Consider the following 23244-nt stretch of genomic DNA (forward strand, 5'->3'; position numbering starts at 1 on the left):
TCTAGGAGTTTAATTATAGCCTCTTCTGCCGGTGATGGCCGCGCGGCGCACTCCCATACTTGCCTGTATTAAATAGTCCTGTCTATGTATGAGAAAGGCTTAGAAAGATAACTGGACATTTCATACCTATCAAGACCCCGGCATTCTTTCATCTGGGCTTATTTGCATTTTGATTAGTATGCATGAGATTTCCATTGAACCTTTACACTCCTACTGGCACATAATACACTTTAATGAGCGTAAAAGTGAGCATGCAAATTAAAACTGCCATTAATCACTAAATGCTACAGGAAACGGGGAGGACGGAATAAGCAGGCAGTAAAATGCTGAAAGAGGCACGCGCTCTGGAAATCTCCATAGGCCCTGGCAATGACAGATAGGCTTTCAAGAGCGCCACTCACACAAGGGAGGAGGGAAATAAAATATGCTATCTGCACAGACAATAGGTGACCATTCATCGGGAGGACTGGGGAGGTGCAATTTGCAGAGTGCATCTTCTAGCAACAGCACTGGAGGGAAACGGGGGAATAAACGAAGAAGATGGCGATTAGCTCCTCAAGGCTGGAATCAGACCGTGCTGCTGGTTGTACAGTCCCGGTCATCTGATATTATTTCATAATTATTATATCAGGGCTGGCTGGCTAGGTGCCTTCTGGGAGCCAAAATAATTTCAAGCCGCCATTCTAATGCACCAGTCACTTAGAGGAGTTGGCTCACGATGACAATCCCTGTCCATATGGCTTATTATGGACATCGTAGAGTTCAGTCAGAATGGAGAGCTGCTACCTGGCCTCGATTAGATACACCATAAATATCTGTTTGGAGGGAGCCCAACTTCTGTACCACCCCAATGGCAAAATATCCTAATTTCACATCCCATAAATTTACAGAAATTTAAAATTAAGGGGAAATATCAAGAAGAATTCACAGACCTGCAGTCAATCAGCCCATAGTCTAGTGCAGGGGTGCACAACTTGTGGCCTGGGGGCCACATGCGGCCCTCGATACCATTCTGTGTGGCTCTCAACCATCTGGTAACAGACATGTATGTTTATGTCTTCTGGCTGCTCAAATGTGTTTTTCATGTATTCTTCCATTAGATGGGAGTCCTGGAACTGTAACTAGACATTAATGGTATATGGGCAATTTGCCATAAATACGGTATTGAAGTTGGTAATACCCCTTTAAATTTTATTTTCGGCCCTTGACGTTGGTTTAGCCTGAATGTGGCCCCCACCCAGAAAACGTTGTTCACCCCTGGTCTAGTGTAACCATTGCTGTCAGTAAGTCTACAATCTAGTGTAACTGCTGCTGCTTGTCAGTCCATAGTCTAGTGCAGGGTTTCTCAACTCCTCGGGACCCACCTACCGGTCAGGATTTGAGAATATACAACAGAATGAATACCTGTGGTAAGTCCTGATGCATGGACACTAAATATATCACCTGCTCAGTATTAAGGAAATCCTGAAAACATGACTGGTAGGTGGGTCCTGAGGACTGGAGTTGAGAAACCTTGGTCTAGTGTAACCACTTCTGCCAGCAAGTCTACAATCTAGTGTAACCGCTGCTGCTTGTCCATAGTCTAGACTTGTAACCGCTGCTGCCAGTCAATCCATAGTCTCATGTAACCACTGGTCAGTCTATAGTCTAGTGTAACTGCTGCTGCTTGTCAGGCCACAGTCTAGTGCAGGGATTCCCAACCTGTGGCCCTCCAGCTGTTTAAAAACTACAATTCCCTGCATGCTGGGAGTTGTGGTTTTGCAACAGCTGGAGGGCTGCAGGTTGAGCATCCTTGGTCTAGTGTAACTGCTGCTGCTGGTCAGTCCATAGTCTAGATCAGTGATGGCGAACCTTTTACGGACCGAGTGCCCAAACTGCAACCAAATTCCTACTTATTTATCACAAAGTTTAATCTGAATACTACAGTCCAAAATATGTTCCACATACTTTATCATTTAGCTATATACAATAGCCTGCCTATATTAAGTGCGCTGTCTGAATGGCAGGAAAAGTCTAAAGCATATTGGTACACCATAGACTTTTTCCAGGGTGCGGGTGCCCACAGAGAGGGCTCTGAGTGCCGCCTCTGGCACCCGCACCATAGGTTCGCCAACACTGGTCTACTGTAACTGCTGCTGCTTGTCAATCCATAGTCTAGTGTATTTGCTGCTGCTCGTCAGTCCACAGTCTAGTGTAACCGCTGCTGCTCGTCAGTCCATAGTCTAGTGTAACCGCTGCTGCTTGTCAGTCCATAGTCTAGTGTAACTGCTGCTGCTTGTCAATCCACAGTCTAGTGTAACCGCTGATGCTCGTCAGTCCACAGTCTAGTGTAACCGCTGATGCTCGTCAGTCCACAGTCTAGTGTAACCGCTGATGCTCGTCAGTCCACAGTCTAGTGTAACCACTGCTGCTCGTCAGTCCACAGTCTAGTGCAGTGTTTCCCAACCAGTGTGCCTCCAGCTGTTACAAAACTACAACTCCCAGCATGCCCGCACAGCCAAATGCTGTTCGGGCATGCTGGGAGTTGTAGTTTTGCAACAGCTGGAGGCACACTGGTTGGGAAACACTGGTCTAGTGTAACCACTGCTGCTCGTCAGTCCACAGTCTAGTGCAGGCATCCTCAAACTGCGGCCCTCCAGCTGTTGCAAAACTACAACTCCCAGCATGCCTGAACAGTCTACAGGTATCAGCCTACAGCAGGGCACTGTGGGAGTTGTAGTTTTACAACAGCTGGAGGGCCGCAGTTTGAGGATGCCTGGTCTAGTGTAACCGCTGATGCTCGTCAGTCCACAGTCTAGTGTAACCGCTGATGCTCGTCAGTCCACAGTCTAGTGTAACCGCTGATGCTCGTCAGTCCACAGTCTAGTGTAACCGCTGATGCTCGTCAGTCCACAGTCTAGTGTAACCGCTGATGCTCGTCAGTCCACAGTCTAGTGTAACCGCTGATGCTCGTCAGTCCACAGTCTAGTGTAACCGCTGATGCTCGTCAGTCCACAGTCTAGTGCAGTGATGGCGAACCTTTTACAGATCGAGTGCCCAAACTGCAACATAAACCCACTTATTTATCGCAAAGTGCCAACACAGCAATTTACCCTGAATACTACAGTCCAATATAGTATATATTCCATGTACTTTATCACTTAGCTATAATAGCCTGCCTACATTCAGTGCGCTGCCCGTGCTGTTCATAGTGCGCCCTGCGCTGCTGAATGGCAGGAAAAGTCTAAGGCATATTGATACAGCATAGACTTTTTCCAGGGTGTGGGTGCCCACAGAGAGGGCTCTGAGTGCCGTCTCTGGCACCCGTGCCATAGGTTCGCCATCACTGGTCTAGTGTAACCGCTGATGCTCGTCAGTCCACAGTCTAGTGTAACCGCTGATGCTCGTCAGTCCACAGTCTAGTGTAACCGCTGATGCTCGTCAGTCCACAGTCTAGTGTAACCGCTGATGCTCGTCAGTCCACAGTCTAGTGTAACCGCTGATGCTCGTCAGTCCACAGTCTAGTGTAACCGCTGATGCTCGTCAGTCCACAGTCTAGTGTAACCGCTGATGCTCGTCAGTCCACAGTCTAGTGTAACCGCTGATGCTCGTCAGTCTATAGTTCAGTGTAACTGCTGCGGTTATTAAGTAAAGGAGATTGTAAAATGCCATTCACTCATACAGTGCATTTAGTTGCATGAATGAAGCCATCGTTTTATTTTCTTCATGAAACAATGGCACAGAAACAAATAAAGTATAAACGATTTTCACCCATTATCAAATTAAAAAGAATGTCATTACCTTCCCATTCGGTAGGAATATGTCCAGCCTCATACTTGTACAGGTCTTTCTGCGCAGGTTCCACAATTCTTTTTGCTCTATTTGCTTGGCCTAAAAGTATAGCACATAAAAGTATATAAAAAGTACCGTATATAAAAGTATGAATAGAACATTCAATAAGATCAGCCGAGTAAAGAGGCCATGTTAAAACTGCTATTAAATCCTTGAAGTACACAGCGGCGCCGTTCTATAAACAGTTTAATTTTACTTAAGACCATGATTCTTGAGAAATTCAGAAAATGGTTTAAACAAGGGGCCATTATGACTACATGGAAAATCTATGATGGACGTCTTCAAATACACATAGGGACCAGAAGTAAAGGGGACAGTTGGCAATCCTGTTCATGGCTAACATGGAATGTGTATTTTTTGCTAACACAAAATTTGCAGGACACACATGAAGCAAGTAATTATCCTCCTCATGGAAATGGCTTATATACTGTATTTAAAGGGGTTGGACAGGATATAAAAACATGGCTGCTTGCGTCTAGAAACAACACCACACCTGCTTATGGGTGTTGTCTGGTATTGCAACTCAGGGCCTTTGAAATTAGTGACCCGATACTTCTTTCCCCAACATCTTCGGTCAGGCATGAGTTGGGAGGCCCTCTTACGCATTTAATCGTCAGTCAAGCCAACTCAATTCAGTGGATAGATCTACTGTTTAGGGCCAGGTTAGGTTGTCTAGCATTATAATGCAGTCATCAAATATGTAAGACAGCTCCATATGTGAGTTTTATTCAAAGCGTTTAGATTTTACAAGGTTTGATGAGAGTCATGTACGCTAGACCTAAAATATTATAAATTAACAGTTACATGGTCAGATGTCTTTATGGGCTATTCAAGTAACTAGATTCTTCTACAAGGTGGTGATCTGGTCTTCAATCAGTTTCAGCTAATGGTCATACAGAGAAGGGAGATACCTGTAAATGTTAAACCAAACTTCTTAAAAGTGTGATGGCATGTGGCTAGGGTAGGCCATCACTTTATGATCAATGAGAGTCTAACCTGTGGGACCCCCACCACCTATGCTGCGAATGAAAGGAATTGCGGACATAGTAGTCACCTGTCTAAGCAGGGAACTACGTCCAGCTTCATTCTCTTGAATGGGACCGCACTCTGGAAGAGCACATAGTCAGCAAAAGTGGGACAAAACCGGCTCATTACATGTTTAGTTTATACCGTTGCTTTAAGTGTACTGACCCTGCATTCTTCAGTCAACGTTTTCCATCAGAAAAACCCCTTTAATCTTGAAAAATTAGCCAATGCACCCTGAATACTGTGACTGTGGATTACAGTTGCCTTTAAGCCACCGATTTTAGTACATTGTGACTAATAGTGGTTTTCCCTGAAGACTGGTGGTCATGTCACCTGACCAACATTTTTTTGGGATGCACCCAACCTATCTCTAATGTGTCGTGCAAGTACAATATTCCCATAGGGGTGATATCCAAGACAAGAAAGAAAACCCTAAGATGAGAGTAGCTCTTCCAGAGCTGCCCAAAACTCTAGACATTTGTTCTTTGAGATGGATTAGATGGTAAGACAAGATGGCTCTGCTTTATAATATTTACAATGAAAATTGCACTGCAAATTAGCATGGCTTTGAACAAGAAAGAATAACGTGCGCCCTTAAGGATTTAATATTCTCAAATGGATTAGAAAGAAATAAATTATCTGTCAGCAAAGGTCACATGAAGGAAAACGGAAGATCAAAGCCAAGAAGACTTCTCATTGTCAGCCGGCTCTGGAGTCAAGCCCAGAAGCACAGAGCTGTTACCATTACAGGGGAGCTGGTTTACTGCATACTACAATCCCCTCAACATTTAGACATTATATAAAGGTCATTCTTTTTACAAACTATGACAACCTCCCAGTAGGTTTAAGGACTAGGTTATACATATTTTAGTCGGCCATTCACAATATTACATAATATAACGTGGTCGCAAAAAGCAGGAAATGCTCAACCCTTTATATAAGGATATATTGGCTAAAGTCTCATTTTAACATCAGTGTGAGGGTTTAGTCAGATTTAGTTGATTGCATCCAGCACAGTAGTGCACCTATTCTTCTAAATGTTTATTTGATATAGGCAATTACATCCACACATTTTGCTATCTGGTGTAGGATGTCTATGTGGTACTTGTGGTCCGCTGCAGGCATCCTCCATTGTATGCATTTCTTGCTGGGGTTCGCCATTAGCAACGGATCACATGTGCAGGATTTGCTCCCCCGGTTATAAATGCACAACTGCATATGGGGTTGAGCATTTCCTGCTTTTTGAGACCACGTTATATTATGTAATTTGTATATGTATGTCTGGAGGTGTATAAACTCCAAATTTGAATGTGCCTGATTTTCATCTATAGGCAGCATTCGGTGCACCTGTGAGGCCTGCATCCTATCAGTCAGCTCTGGGTGGGACTCACAGCCTCCTCCCTCCTCCCATTGCATGAGTGGTTTCACACTGGAGGCAACTGGGAGCTGTTTGCTGTGAGTTGGACCTTACGCGCCTGTAATTCACCCACTGGCCCCTGGTACTGCCCATACAGCACAGGTAGGTTAGCGTTAGGTCCCGTGCCACCTGAGATACCTTGACGTGGTGCACGGGCTCCGGTATGTCCTTCGTATAAGGATATATTGGCTAAAGTCTCATTTTAACATCAGTGTGAGGGTTTAGTCAGGTTTTGTTAATTGCATCCACCACAGTAGTGCACCTATTCTTCTAAATGTTTATTTGGCCATTCAAAAGAATCAAAAGCAGGTACAATCATCAATGGAACAAACATAACATAAGAAAAATATATTAGACAATTAAAGCCTTAAATGGACACTAACCTTTCAACAAACTTTAAAAGTACAGATGAATATAAGAAACTTTGTAATATATTTAAATCACAGAAAAATGTATGTTTCTCCCTTTAGCAGCTCCTCGTCCCTACATTGATTTCTGGGTGCAGCAGGTCATCAGATCCTTCTATGAGTTGACACTCTGTCTCAGCTCTCAAGACAGACTTAGCAGAGAATGGGGATTTAGAAGGAGGGAGGCATTTTTTGTGATTAGATATATTACAATATTTCTTACATTCACGTGTACTATTGAATTAATTTATTCTAAGTTTGCTGAAAGGATAGTGATCATTTAAAGGTAATACGTTAATTGGAAAATAGCCTATTGTTTAAAATCAAGCATGTATGTTACAGCATTTTTAAAGAATTTTTGGTAACACTATTTTTAGTTGTCCAGGTCATCATTTATATTTTAAGGAATCCTAAAACCCTGTAGTTCTCACACTACCCACTGCCAAATGATATGCTGAGACTTGCTGATCTGTCGAGATCATTTTTCATCCATGATTACCACAGCCAGGATTACAATGTCAGGTAACATCTCTGTATAAGTAACAAAGGATCCACCTTTAACAATAGGTAGTCACAGCTTACGTCTTCCCTCTCCCTGCACAACGACCACTGCATAGATCACAGAGCATGTCTAGAAAACTCTCCCATAGGAGTCAGTAAATCATCCCCAATTTATTCTGTCTATGGCCCATGTGGCTGCTGTAAAGGATATCTATAAAAGCTATTCATGCAAAATGGCTGCCTCCATAATCATATACAGAAAACAAAATCAATCTACAATGAGAAGATATAAACAGGTTAGAAAAATGAATTTGTTTCACTGTCTGGTTTTAAATTAGTGAAAAAAGGTGATGCATTCCCATTAAAGGGGTTGTCTCCCTTCAGTTGTATTTATCATGTAGAGAAAGTGAATACCAGGCACTTACTAATGTATTATTATCCATATAGTTTCCTTTGCTGCAATCCATCAGTGGTGGTCGTGCTTGCACTCTATAGGAAAAAGCATCAATCTCTCTGGTGGCCGGGACCATAGGAGCTTTTTCCTATATTGTGCAAGCACGACCACCACTGATGGATTGCAGGATGTTCTCTGTAACCATGGAAACGAGCGGTGTATAATGTGATAGAAAAATTAATCCAGCAAGCAAAGGAGGCAATATGGTTAATAACGATACAAGTGAGACAACCCTTTAAGCAAAATATGACGGAGTACTTGCTAAGAATATCAGAGCTCAAGGATATGCCGGGCAGAACATATCCCCTAACAGTGCACACCTGCGGTGCAATACAGTAACAATGACTGACTGTAACCGTGTGTAAAAATGTGTGAGTCCTCAGAAATAAGACATTAGGCATGCATGCCACTGACCCGTGGAAAGCACACCACACTGCTAGGTCTGCTGCCTAGATCACTTGCTAATATAGGTTTTCATACTTAATGTTTTAAAAGGCTGATCATAGTTGATTTAAAGCAATATGTAGTAAAAAACTAAACAAAACACGTTTTACACCATTTTTGACTTCCATGTGCACCCGCCTTGGTGTGGTTGTCAATTTGTGATACAAGGGGTGGGCTCGGGCTGCTAAATTAGTCTCCTTCTCCCTCTGGCAGCACACAATATAACCTTCTTATATGACCTACTGTACAGTAATAGTCTTTTCTGCTATGCCGTCATGCAGAGGAGTTGTTGCTTCCTCGACACGGCAGGCAAGCATGGAGCGTCTTCTATTGGCTGCTCTGCAGTGAACAGAGGATCACTATGCAGAGACCTGGCTGTGGGCTGAGCATGCATGTCCACCAGCACTCAGCTCAGTAGATGGACTGAAGATTGCTATACACTATGGACACCAGGTGGCACCATAGTATGTAAGTGTCAGAACTCTTCAGTGGAACGTTTTATGAGTAGCATGTAAATGAAAAACATAGTTCATTTTTTATAGTCTATACAGTGAATATGAGACAACCCCTTTCTGTATCAGGAAAATGGAGCTCCAACTGCTATAAATATATATTATCAAAAGGATTCAGCACAGAAGTTTGGACCTATTATCTCTTACCTAAAGGACATCAGCAGATTTGTACCTATGACACTGGCTGACCTGTTACATGTGCGCTTGGCAGCTGAAGACATCTGTGTTGGTCCCACGTTCATATGTGAGAAAAATGATGTTTGAATATATGCAAATGAGCCTCTAGGCGCAACAGGGGCGTTGCCGTTACATCTAGAGGCTCTGCTCTCTCTGCAGCTGCCACATGCTCTGCCCTTTGATTGAGAGGGCCAGTCATCACTTCTGGCCCTGCCAATCAAAGTTGAGAGGGTGCAGCAGTTTCAGAGAGAGCAGAGCCTCTAGGAGTAATGGAAACGCCCCCATTGCTCCTAGAGGCTCATTTCCATACATTAAAACATAATTTTTCTCAGGAATGCGGGCACATATGAACATGGGACCAACACAGATGCCTTCAGCTGCCAAGCGGACATGTAACAGGTCAGCCAGTGTCTTATGTGCAAATCTGCTGACAGATGCCCTTTAAAAGCGTTTTCCTGGATTTTAATACTGATGACCTATCCTGAGGATAGGCCATCAATATCTGATCAGCGGGGATTTGACACCCAACGGATCAGCTGTTCTGTCAGTGCGGGATTTTGGTGATGGAACTACATAGCTGTGTCCATTGTGTAGAAGACGCAGCTGGTAACTGCAGTGTTGATCCCAATGACTTCAATGGGGACAGTGCTGCAGTTATCAGCTCCATCCACTTCAAAAATGGAAGGAGCTGTGTAGCTCTGGTGCCTATGCTAATGCAGAACTGCTAATCGGAGGGGTTGCTGGGTGTCGGACCCCAGAAAATCAGATATTCATTGCCTACCCGGAGGATAGGCCCCTTAATATTAAAATCCCAGAAAACCACTTTAAAGGGTTTGCTGTTCCCAGAAACTGCACCACTCCTAAAAGCCGTATCAGGTAATCCATCTCGGCCTCATTCACTTACATCCAATAGAGAAAATGGATTAGAACATAGGACAACCTTAACCAGTAAAATTGTGAACACTTTTTTGCGCCTTTTTTTTTACCATATGTGCATGTTCCAATCTAAATGCTGTAATATACCTAATTTTTGCCCCTTTTGAGAGCCTCAATCTTCACAACAGCCCTGTGAAAGCCAATGTGTGGCCACGCCACACCGCATTAGCGCTCACTTAGAATGCACGAGGTGTGAGCTATGAGAAGTGGCAGATGTAACGGCTTCTTGGAGCCAATTATAATATATTAAGGTCTTCATTCGCTGCGGAGACAGGGCTTCTGACAATTGAAATAATGAAGTAACAATCAGCATTGCTTGATATGTAGGACGCTCATTTACAGCGATTAGTCAACAACAAACTTCATATGCTCTTCTCGAATGAGATTGGAAAGTTCTGATATGAGATGTTTGTGTGTTTGCTCCATCCCCCTGTGAGTAATTAAAGGAATCTTTATTTCATTAAATCAGGCAACTTACTAGAAAATGACTTCAGAGAAAGCAATGAGCTGTGTTCCTGGCTGCTTTGAATGGCTGCGGTCACATCTATAAAGCAGTTTATCCATTTTTTATGTTTTGCTCTTTGGATCATTTCAGATTTCTAAATCAAATGTGAATCACTGTGGCCTGCAACCCGCGAAGCTCCAGCTGTTGTAACTACAACTCCCAGCAGATCCGCACAAGACAACTAATGAGATGGTTTACAACTGCTGCATATCTGCTGGAAAATAATTACTGGGGAAGAATGACTCCTAAGCAGTACGCCCGCTGGGGTTATATTTGATCTCTCCCTATATTTAATCACTTGCCCACTCATGCCATCTATACCTCAAAAACGTTGCCTAAATACTCCCGGATCTACCCGTAGAAAAAGCAAAAACTCAGTTTTTCTGTATTGTAAGGGTATTTTTAAAGTACTCATTGGTTTAATTTTGTTCCCGTTTATTATTACCATTCTGTGTAATGATGTGACCTGTAACCTGGTACCCATCCGCCATTGTGCTGATAAGACCACATTCCTGAGTGATCACAGAGACATGCGTGCTGCACACTGGAAGAGGGGCTAAAATGTTTAAACTATGTGACACACATACATTTGGGGCACTCCATTGAAGACTTAATTTTAGGTAGGATGTAAGTATTGATTTGCCCTATCTCTTGTACACCCTGGGGTGTCGTCCATGTGCTACGACATAGCGATCGGAGTCCCACCCCATATTGCATGGCCAGTGATGATAATTTACTTTTTACTATTCTGTATGTGATTTCTATATTTAACCCCTTTAGGACCCTGCCATTTTTCACCTTAAAGAGGACCTTTCATCAGTTTAGCCCTAGTCTAATTATGGTCTTACCTTATAGGGTGGCCCCCACTGATGCCATAGCACTTTTTCTTTTTCCCCAAAGACCACCCCCTGTTCGTCCGCTGTTGGCAGTGTTGATTTCGGCGCCTTATATTCTAATGAACCGACTCGGTTATACTAGGCGGAGACTTGCAGTTTCGCTGGGGGTGTTTTCTTTTCTCCCTGGCTGTGAGCGCATCCAATCAGAGCGCACCTCTCTTCGCCAGTTAGAATGGGCCGTCCTATAAAGGCAAGACCATAATTAGACTAGGGCTAAACTGATGAAAGGTCCTCTTTAAAAACCAGGCCATTTTTTGCAAATCTGACATGTGCCACTTTATGTGGTAAGAACTTTAAAACGCTTTTACCATTCTGAGATTGTTTTCTCCTCACATATTGTACTTCATGACAGTGGTAAATTTGAGTCAAAATATTTCTTAAAAAAATAAAAATATACCAAATTTACCAAAAATTGGGAAAAATTTTTCAAAATTTAAATTTCTCTGCTTTTGAAACAGATATTGATACCTCCTAAAATAGTTATTACTTTACATTTCCCATATGACTACTTCAGGTTTGGATAATTTTGTAAATGACATTTTCTTTTTTTGGGACGTTAGAAGTCTTAGAAGTTAAAATTTTTTCGAAAATTTCCAAAACCCACTTTTTGAGGACCAGTTCAGGTCTGAAGTAACTTTGCGAGGTTTACATAATAGAAACCTCCCATAAATGGCACCATTTTAGAAACTACACACCTCAAGATATTCAAAACTGATTTTACAAACTTTCTTAACCCTTTAGGTGTTCCATAAGAATTATAGAAGCATGTAGAAATTTCAGCGATTCCACTTTTTTGGCAGATTTTAAATTTTAATCCATTTTTTACAGTAACAAAGCAAGGGTTAACAGTCAAACAAAACCCAATATTTATTGCCCTGATTCTGTAGTTTACAGAAACACCCCATATGTGGTTGTAAACTGCTGTACGGGCACACGGCAGGGCGCAGAAGGAAAGTAACGCCATATGGTTTTTGGAGGGCAGATTTCACTGGGATCATTTTAAGTTGCCATGTCACATTTGAAGATGCACCCCTAAAGTAGAAACTACAAAAAAATTTACCCCATTTTGGAAACTACGGGATAAGGTGGCAGTTTTGTTGGTACTATTTTAGGGTACATTTGATTTTTGGTTGCTCTATATTACACTTTTTGTGAGTCAAGGTAACAAAAAAGAGCTGTTTTGGCACCTTTATTTTTAATTTACAATGTTCATCTGACACCTTTTTTACGGTGTTCACCTTTTTTTTTACGGTATTAGGTCATGTGATATTTTTATACAGCAGGTTCTTACGGACGCTGCGATACCTAATATGTATATTTTTTTATTTATTTAAGTTTTACACAGAAACAGCATTTTTTTTTTTTTTAAATCATGCTTTAGTGTCTCCATATTCTGAGAGCCATAGTTTTTTTAAAATTTTTGGGCGACTGGTACCATTTTGGGGTGCATGTGACTTTTTGATCGCTTGCTATTACACTTTTTGTGATGTAAGGTGACATAAATTAGCTTTTTTGACACAGTTTTTATTTTATATTTTTTAGGGTTCAAGGTCATGTGGTATTTTTATAGAGCAGGTTGTTATAGACGTGGCAATAATTAATATGTCTACTATTTATATTTTTTACATTTAACACAATAAAAGCATTTTTAAAAACATAAAATCATGTTTTAGTGTCTCCATAGTCTGAGAGCCATAGTTTTTTTTATTTGTCTTTGTGATTGTCTTTTGGGGGGCATATGTCCTTTTGATCGCTTGGTGTTGCACTTTTAGCTATGTAAGGTGACCCAAAAATTTTTTTTAGCACAGTTTAAAATTTAGGTCAGGTGATATTTTTATAGAGCTGGTCGATAAGGACGCGGTGATACCAAATATGTCTACTTTTCTTTTTTCCCCTATTTTTTTTTACTTTATTTTTGGGAAAAGGACACTTTTTTTTTTACTTGAAACTTTAAATTTTTTTGTCAAACTTTTTTTTTGTCCCACTCTGGGACTTCAACTTTTGAGGGTCTGATCCCCTTTACAATGCATTAAAATACTTCTGTATTCTAATGCATTGGCTGCAAGTGTATTACCAGTGTAATACACTTACAGCTTCCTGCCTGTGAGATCCAGGGGGCTGGATCGCACAGGCTGTCACGGAAGGCAGGTACAATGCCCAAGAAGGCATCAGGCCGTCTTCCCTGCCATCAGGTCCCAGTCACAGCAGCGTGAGGACCAGATGGCCACCCCATACCTGGCAGGATCCTGCACATGCCGCGGTCAGCGCTGACCGTGGCAGTGCAAGGGTTAATGTGCCGGCATCGGTGAAAACAGCAGGGGGCCGGCCATCAGTGACTGCCGGACCACTGCCGCTGCTTCTGCACCTGCCCGATCAGCCAGCTGTACATGTACGGCGCTGGTCCCTAAGGGGTTAATCAAAGTTAGTAAATATATTTATTCACTTAGCCTGCGTTAGCTTATTCATTCTCAAATCTTTTGAATTCACGTTGAGCTACATTCTCAAAATTATTCTTGCCTTGATTACTGTAGCAAATTATTAATCAATCTTCCCCTCACTAAACTCTCCCCTATCCAATCTTTCCGGAATGCAGTAGCCAGGCTCATCAATCTTTCTAACCTCTACACCAATGACGCCAGCCCGTGCCAGTTTCCCATACACTACAGAATACAATTTAAAGGGTTTTTCCGAGTGTAGAATATTGAGGACCTAGGATAGGATAGGTCATCAATATGTAATTTATGGGGGTCTCATTCCCTGCTCCCTAACCAATCCAAAGTTAGAAAAGGTTGTGGTGCTCTGTTGAGAACTGCAACATCTTCCAAGGCCTGTTGCGTAATGTTCATTAGCCACATGGCCTAGGCGCAGCTCAGTCGCATTCAAATGAATGGTCCTGGGCTGTAATACCAAATACAGACGCTATCCAATGGACCAGGCATCCTCAAACTGCGGCCCTCCAGCTGTTGTAAAACTACAACTCCCACAATGCCCTGCTGTAGGCTGATAACTGTAGGCTGTTCGGGCATGTTGGGAGTTGTAGTTTTGCAACAGCTGGAGGGCCACAGGTTGAGGATGCCTGCAATGGACAGTGCTGTGCTTTGTAAGCTATAGAGCTGCGGCACTCACCGGAGCCTGCTCAAAAATGTGGTGGTGCTGGGTGTTAGAACCCAACTGATCAGATGTTTATGAGCTAGCCTAAGGATAGGCAATCAATATTCTACTGCCGGAAAAAATCTTTAAATTTCTCATTCTCACCAACAAATATCTCCACAGTGCTGTACCGCCCTATATCTTTTCCGTCACCTCTGTCTACCACCTTCCCCATGCTCTCCATTCTGCCAACGATCTAAAATTAATCTGAACCACCTATCTGTCTCCAAAACTTTGTGCTGCACCAGTTCCCTGAAATGAGCTACCCAAGACAATCAGATTAATTCCTAAAAGTGCCCTAAAAACAAATTTTTAAGAAGGCTTTTCAAATTCTTGATCTAACCATTCTCCAGTTATCCCCTTGTACATTATTCCTCAGAAACGGGTCCCTACCTCCAACACTATGTCCCATATTCCATGCACTTGATATCTATGCATACACAGATCTTGAATGGTGACGGCTCATGCTCATGTGTTTGGGCCATTGCACAAAACAAGCACTTTCCCCACCACTCAGATCCCCACCATTAGTCCCAGAAAAATAGCTTTTAAAACAACAATTATTCATTTCACTTCTTAATTCCTTGACACAATCTTTCGCAAGTGTCGCTGGGTTTCCATGCAATTCGTAGGTCTGACAACCCCCATGGGAAAAGTCAGTATTCAAAAGCACTATTGCTTGTCACTGTAAGTAATTCAAAGCATCGCTACTTAAGTGTTCATACACATTATGATGTCCCTGGGGTGTCCTGACTCCTATTACAGATGATATTGGGGGAAAGAAGGATCAGGTATGTTCTACTGGGTTTTATTCCCAATTCTTTTCTTCCCTTTATCCATTCAGAACACATGCATGCTCGGCCAAGCCAACCATGCATGTGTAGCTGGGAGGAATAACCAAAATAACACACAGGTGGAATTGCAAAGGGATTTTATTTTTGCATCAGCCAAAAATTTTGAAAAGCTAATTAATAAATCATATATACAGTACAGACCAAAAGTTTGGACACACCTTCTCATTTAAAGAGTTTTCTTTATTTTCATGACTATGAAAATTGGAGATTCACACTGAAGGCATCAAAACTATGAATTAACACATGTAGAATTATATACATAACAAAAGAGTGTGAAACAACTGAAAATGTGTCATATTCTAGGTTCTTCAAAGTAGCCACCTTTTGCTTTGATTACTGCTTTGCACACTCTTGGCATTCTCTTGATGAGCTTCAAGAGGTAGTCACCTGAAATGGTCTTCCAACAGTCTTGAAGGAGTTCCCAGAGATGCTTAGCACTTGTTGGCCCTTTTGCCTTCACTCTGCGGTCCAGCTCACCCCAAACCATCTCGATTGGGTTCAGGTCCGGTGACTGTGGAGGCCAGGTCATCTGGCGCAGCACCCCATCACTCTCCTTCATGGTCAAATAGCCCTTACACAGCCTGGAGGTGTGTTTGGGGTCATTGTCCTGTTGAAAAATAAATGATGGTCCAACTAAACGCAAACCGGATGGAATAGCATGCCGCTGCAAGATGCTGTGGTAGCCATGTTGGTTCAGTATGCCTTCAATTATGAATAAATCCCCAACAGTGTCACCAGCAAAGCACCCCCACACCATCACACCTCCTCCTCCATGCTTCACGGTGGGAACCAGGCATGTAGAGTCCATCCGTTCACCTTTTCTGCGTCGTACAAAGACACGGTGGTTGGAACCAAAGATCTCAAATTTGGACTCATCAGACCAAAGCACAGATTTCCACTGGTCTAATGTCCATTCCTTGTGTTCTTTAGCCCAAACAAGTCTCTTTTGCTTGTTGCCCGTCCTTAGCACTGGTTTCCTAGCAGATATTCTACCATGAAGGCCTGATTCACACAGTCTCCTATTAACAGTTGTTCTAGAGATGTGTCTGCTGCTAGAACTCTGTGTGGCATTGACCTGGTCTCTAATCTGAGCTGCTGTTAACCTGCGATTTCTGAGGCTGGTGACTCGGATGAACTTATCCTCCACAGCAGAGGTGACTCTTGGTCTTCCTTTCCTGGGGCGGTCCGCATGTGAGCCAGTTTCTTTGTAGCGCTTGATGGTTTTTGTTACTGTACTTGGGGACACTTTCAAAGTTTTCCCAATTTTTCGGACTGACTGACCTTCATTTCTTAAAGTAATGATGGTCACTCGTTTTTCTTTACTTAGCTGCTTTTTTCTTGCCATAATACAAATTCTAACAGTCTATTCAGTAGGACTATCAGCTGTGTATCCACCTGACTTCTCCACAACGCAACTGATGGTCCCAACCCCATTTATAAGGCAAGAAATCCCACTTATTAAACCTGACAGGGCACACCTGTGAAGTGAAAACCATTTCAGGTGACTACCTCTTGAAGCTCATCAAGAGAATGCCAAGAGTGTGCAAAGCAGTAATCAAAGCAAAAGGTGGCTACTTTGAAGAACCTAGAATATGACATATTTTCAGTTGTTTCACACTTTTTTGTTATGTATATAATTCCACATATGTTAATTCATAGTTTTGATGCCTTCAGTGTGAATCTACAATTTTCATACTCATGAAAATAAAGAAAACTCTTTGAATGAGAAGGTGTGTCCAAACTTTTGGTCTGTACTGTATATGAAAATTTAATTTTGAGTGAAAATATGACAGTTACCCTTTAAATATAAACTTGATTATTCGTCCGTTTTTCTTGATTTCCAACATTTTAACGCCAATAGCACTAAACGTGCCATTTCAGCCAACCCTGCCAGACACTTGCAACTTTTGAAGCATATTTGCGACTTTTGAAGCATATTTGCAACATTTCCACTGGTAAACTGCGATTTTTGTCTCAGACTCGGGACTCATTTTTGTTATTGTTAAGTGTCAATTCACTGTCGAAATCCTGCTGTTTAGCTCATTTATATTAAATAAATGGGTCCTGCTTTAATACTCACCTATCACTTGTTCCTATGACGATTAGTTTTTCTCTTCATAAATGCAACTTTTTCACAAAAAGTAGCATCTTTATGTGACTTTTTACACAAAACACCACAACATAAGCTGGCTTAATTGTCTGCAAAAATTTGAGCCATTTCTGCCGATAAGAGGATTATAAATTATGCATAATATGCACCAATTTGATAGCCCCGCCCACTTTGACATTTATAGCTAATTTTTGGTGTGATGCATCCTTTATGGTGAAAATTCTACAAAAAACACTTGTAATATTTGGTGCAAATCAAAATGCAATTTTTTGGCACATTTTACGCCATAATTCTGGTCCAACATGATTAGTAAATGTCCGTCAATGTGGTGAATAAACATTTTTTTTGTACTGAGAAAACATTAGTGTAATATGTACAAAATTTCTCAGCAATATGCCACACCAATTGTTACAGCTATTTGCAGCCATCATTTTGTGACAGATTTGCTGCATAATGTTTTATGCATATGAAAAAAACGTCTAAAGAAGTTAAACGTGGGAGAACAGCATAAAAAGGTCTTTAAACAACTCAAGAGTGAAGCTCTGACATGCTTGACGGGTGATACAAAACATGCGCAGTGAAGTGGAAGTAATAGCTTTGGCCTCATCTGCAGACTGCGCATGCGCTGGATGCCTCCAGAGCTTGCGTGTGAGGACATACTGCAGCCTGGGGGATGTTAATGAAGCCAGGAGGGGGCATGAAACTGCATGGCAATTCACCCGAGCTGCGCCGGCCTGGAGACTATTCACAATGGGGGAATCCTGTCAAGTAATGGACTCTCTTCGGGAATATTTAAAGGGGTTTTCCAGGAGTTTAATATTCAGTCTGACTCCTGGCACCCCCATGATCAGCTGTTTTAAGAGGTCATGGCACTCTCACGAGCGCTCTACTTACAGCATACCTAACACAGTGTCATCCATTGTATAGTGGTTGTGCTCGGTACTGCAGTTCAGGCCCATTCACTTAAATGAGGCCAAGCTGCGCCAAAGCCATGTGAACAATAAACATGACGACACTGGCCTAGGAAGAGGCAAATGTGCAGCGGTCTCTTCAAAAAGCAGCCAGGAGTTGGATCCCTACCCGAGGATAGGTCATCACTACTCCCAGAAAACCACTTTAATTTGGGTCTACTGTAGAATATCCAGGGGATTACTGCTATACATATGCATTATTATATTTTGCTTCACATTTGTTTTTATTTTATTTAAAATTTCTTTATTAAGTACATCATCATATAAGTATATAGGGGGGATGCAACCTCCTCACATTTTTTACTAACAAATCATAAAATGGTATATCTGTGCTCCGCAGTTATTTGCTGCCCCTCACCTAGTATCTACAGATACATAGAGATTAATCTCACATACCCTAAAGTGAACCTCCACCTTTTATCTTTATGTTGTTTTAAGGTACAAAATTCTCTGCAGTTTTCTTCATATATTTTTTACAGCTCTGTTTTCCAGTTCCACAACTCCAATTTACCTGCACAGACACAGACTTCTAAGAGAACATTCTGGCTGCCAGCAGCCACCACAAGAGGGAGCTAATTGCATACTCCCTTTTTATTGGGTTCAATGTGTAACGTCCCTCTAGTGGCGGTTGCAGGTATCTAGCATGTTATTTTATACATTTACATCTATTGCAAGGGATTTGTAGCTCTGTATCAGAAAATCAGACTTCAAACTGCTATATGGAGGATGAAATTAGCAGAAACCTTTTAATGGATTTAGGCTAAAATAAAATGGTGATCCTATACATTTTATAAATAGAGAACGGAGAGGTGGCCCTAACAATAATATTTAGCTTTTAATAAATACATGTTAAAAATAAAGCCCATATGATAGAATAGTCATGATGAAATCAAGTCAAATGTGCAGTAATTGCCAGTGCACGAAAGAAAAATGGAATGGTCTTACCACTTTGTAGATGTGTGCTTTCTGGGGGTCCCCAATGGCAGAGAGCTGGGTCTCTTTCCCTTGTTGCCCCTACTTAGCCTGAGCTATTCTTTACGCCCAGGTAGTGGAGCACTCGCCCTGATAAGGGCGACCCCTCTGAGCCGACCCTCACAGCTTACTAGGATTCCCTGCTGTGCCCTATAAATAAATGTTACAATTAGACCAGATATAAGAGATGCCATTTCCGGCACCCCACAAGTCACCTATTGAAGGGGGCGGAGCCTACGGGATCATTTGGTACACCGCCACTACAGTGAGGAACCCATCACACCTATATGGTGGCCACGCCAGACACTGGGGTGCTTTCACTGTAGTGGCTGTGTTGCGTGTTGGGCACATCCAACATGGCCGCACGTTTAAGAGCAATGTCACCAATCAGACTTACAGCATCAAAAGCTTTATTGATGGTCACTCTAAAAGGGCAATTTATAAGGCTACTTGCTTGTGCGGCCTGGAATACGTGGGGAAAAACCACCAGAGAATTCCGTAGGCGCATCAGTGAACACATGGGAGATATACGACAAGAAAGATACCCCCCTTGCAAAACATGTGGAAATGGGACATTTCATGGGAATTGAGACTGTCCCCATATCAGTGAGACGAGGAGATTGGGACAGGATCTTCGAACTTAAGACATCCTGAGGGGTCTGAATGAACACCTATCATACGGCTGTTATATTTGATCCCCTGGCCCCGAGACATCCTTACATCGGTCTCTCCCAGGCTGTCTCTTTTTTCTGGTTTTCTACCGCAACAGTGTTTAAAATCTGTAATTAACACTCTATTCCTGATCACCTCTGGTTTTGCCTTACCTTACAAAATATACACATCTATCATTTAATACCTGATAGACTTGTTTCTAAAACAGGACTTTAGCTAGGCCATTTTATTCATTTCAATTTAATTTGGTATTTTTTGCTTCTTTCCTGTTTGACATATTCGCCAGCCATTAGTAAGCGCCAAATGTGCAAGCATCTGTAGCTCTACATTCGGTAGCAAGCGGAGTGCTATACTTTCACTCACCGCTTCAGGGAATCCCCTGGGTGTGCTGAAGCCTACATGTCCCAGGGAGGTTCCCTGATCTCGCCCCTTGCGTGGAACATTACCGTACTGGGCGGTTACCTGCACGCTCTCACTGTTCCACGGGCATGGAACACCACAACCCCTTGTGACGCGCAATCTGCGGGGAGGGGTTTTAGGCGCCCTGAAACGCTGAAATCCACACGTGGGACACCCTGGGCAGGTTGATGCCATACGCATTGCCGCTTTCAGTTCTCACCGGTGTCCAACACTAACAAACCGGTGCAGGACATGCTCTTCAGGTTCAGGTGGTAACCATATCTGGACCTTTGCATCAGTCCCCTGGTGATTTGGATATTCTCCAAGGAAACGCATCCGGACACATTTTTTTCACTGGGACCCACCTGCTGTTGACCCCGACTGGTCTATGCACCTGGCTGGAAGCTTTTTGATTTATAGGGCACAGCAGGGAATCCTAGTAAGCTGCGAGGGACGACTCAGAGGAGTCGCCCTTATCAGGGCGAGTGCTCCTCTACCTGGGCGTAAAGAATAGCTCAGGCCAAGTAGGGGCAACTAGGGAAAGAGACCCAGCTCTCTGGCATTGGGGACCCCCAGAAAGCACACATCTACTAAGTGGTAAGACCGTTCGATTTTTCTTTTGTGCATTACTGCACATTTGACTTTATTTCATCATGACTATTCTATCATATGGGCTTTATTTTTAACATGTATTTATTAAAAGCCAAGTATTATTGTTAGGGCCACCTCTCCCTTCTCTATTCATTTTGATCTTCTGGTTGTGTTATTATATTAGCCTATACATTTTATACCCATGGGAAGTACCAGCGCCTGCCCGGCCCTCCATAGGTTTGTGAACCTCTTGGTATCGTAAGCACTTACAAGATGGTGTCTATGTAGCCGGATCCAATGCAGTGAGTCACAATGTAATCACCAGCATTTAATGTATGGATAGAGGAGTTAGTATGTATGCAAACAGTACAATCTGAAACACAAAGCATACTGTCAGCAAACAGCTCAGCTAGGCCCCATGGTTACTGGGGAAACTTCTATTGGTGCCATTACTTCTCTAGGAGAGAGAAGAAACAGCTTGTAGCTCCAGACTATATTAGCATCATTATATCACAAAAAAAAAAAGGCTGCATAATTTACAATTCATTTGCAACACATTAATTTTAACATTATTCCTTCTGCTGAAGGAAAATAAAAAAATGACTTTTTAAAACTTAGAACTTTACTACATTTTCTTTCCTAAACTCACGAGTTGTCTAAGCTCAAGAACTCAGTCTAAAGAATAAAAAAGGATACTAAATCAAACAAACTTTTGGTTTTCACTTTACCCTTATGTTCACTACTCTATCTGGAGACTAAAGTATATATAATTTTTGTCTGGGAATAACTAATTTTACCCTGGCAACCACAGCCTGTCTCTGCTAGGGAAAGAGTCAACATGCCTCCCGCCGCTGCGGTCTTGCTCACTGGCTCCAGCGTGCCCATCATCTGCAGCTTGATTACTTACCGCAATTCCCGACATGGGCATGGTCAGCTGCTCCACTGTGGCCAATGACTGCGGTGCTGGGCTGCAGCAGAGCAGGTGACCATGCTTCTGCTGGGAAGGAAGTAAACAAGTTGAGGATCGGAAGGTGGACAAGCGGTAGCAAGCGAGCAAGACTAGAATAGCGGGAAACAGGCAAGTAGGATTCTTTCCATAGTGGAGGCAGGTTGTGGGCACCCATTTAATAACAAAAAATAGTATTTAATGAAGCAAATTCAATCCACCTACCTAAGCTATGATGTTTGGTCCCTTCCATGCACTTCTGCAATGCTTTGCTCTTGGACAGCTTCATAGGGAATGATACTAAAAGAGAAGCTGGAATAGGAGGAAGCATCACAGGACTTTGGAAGTCAGCCTGCATTCAGAGTGAGAGCACTGCGGCTGTGTAAGGGCATAAAAGATCACAGAATACCTAAAACTTTAATATATCTTTTAAGGAAAAGTGTCTCACCATTCAGCACCCTGAAAACACCCTGTCCTGCCAGCAGAATCTCTAAAAATATTCAGAAGACTCTAAATTCGAACTAGAGTAATACAGAAAATAAAATACAGGAAGGAGGGGATAGGAGGGAGATGCAGCTGCCATTTTAAGTGAAACAACACTAGAGGGAGCAGAGACGGGGTGAGCACCGATTGGCTGTTTGCAGCCGCTGCGGAAAGTGTGACAGTAGATGGGTTGGAAGCAGGAGGCTCTGTCCACGCCCGGTGTACTGCAGTATTCTTATTAATGGGAGCCGAGATGAAGTACAAAAGCATGGCCACTAACTAGTGGTCAGAGCCTCCTGGTTCTGCAAAGTCCACTGGTATGTTTCTGGCGGCTACTGCAAACAACTAATTGGTGAGGGTGCCCAGAAATGAACCCCCACAGATTGATGCCAACACTATAGGAACACTATAGTCTGTATCTCCCCAGCCCACAATGGCTGTGCCCATGCAATAATAACGGCAACTGAACGTCTGGTGTCCCTTTAATGAAACATGTCACGTTGAACATGGTGCCTGAGCTGAAGGTTATACAGCAGAAGGAGCTGAGCAGGTTAATCTATCATTTTAATAAATATGCCATGCAGTGTATAGGACAAGCATATTTCCATTACAATAGGTAATATAGTATTACATCACCTTGTACCATATGTAAACCGGTAAATGCTCCAAACTACACCTAATTACCTACAAAAAAAAAAGTTTTTCCACACCAAAATATAAAGTTGATTGAAAAGTGCGTCAGGGCAGGCGCCATCCTGGCTGCATCTAAGACTATGGGTATGGGATTTAATATGGATAGTGACTCAGGCTGTAGAAGTTGTTCTATGTCCATTAGCACTTGCACTTTTTGCACTACCCACGTCTTTTTCATATTAAGGGATATATCAGCTTTTTTGCACATATTAAGGCTACATACACACAAACGTTGTCCGTTTCCGTTCCATTATTTTTTTTTTTGCAGAAAGGATGCGGACCCATTCATTTCATATG

General features: G+C 42.4%; 1 protein-coding gene across 1 annotated transcript in view; it reads right to left on the minus strand.

The window, feature by feature from the left end:
• The window catches only part of NDUFAF2 (NADH:ubiquinone oxidoreductase complex assembly factor 2), a 123492-nt gene that overhangs the window by 49070 nt on the left and 51178 nt on the right, over nt 1–23244 (minus strand). The window contains exon 2 of the mRNA XM_044292420.1: nt 3781–3870. Within this exon, the coding sequence (XP_044148355.1) occupies nt 3781–3870 (90 nt within the window). The remainder of the gene's footprint in view (nt 1–3780; nt 3871–23244) is intronic.

This window comes from Bufo gargarizans, chromosome 1 (assembly GCF_014858855.1).
Source record: "Bufo gargarizans isolate SCDJY-AF-19 chromosome 1, ASM1485885v1, whole genome shotgun sequence".
Taxonomy (NCBI): domain Eukaryota; kingdom Metazoa; phylum Chordata; class Amphibia; order Anura; family Bufonidae; genus Bufo; species Bufo gargarizans.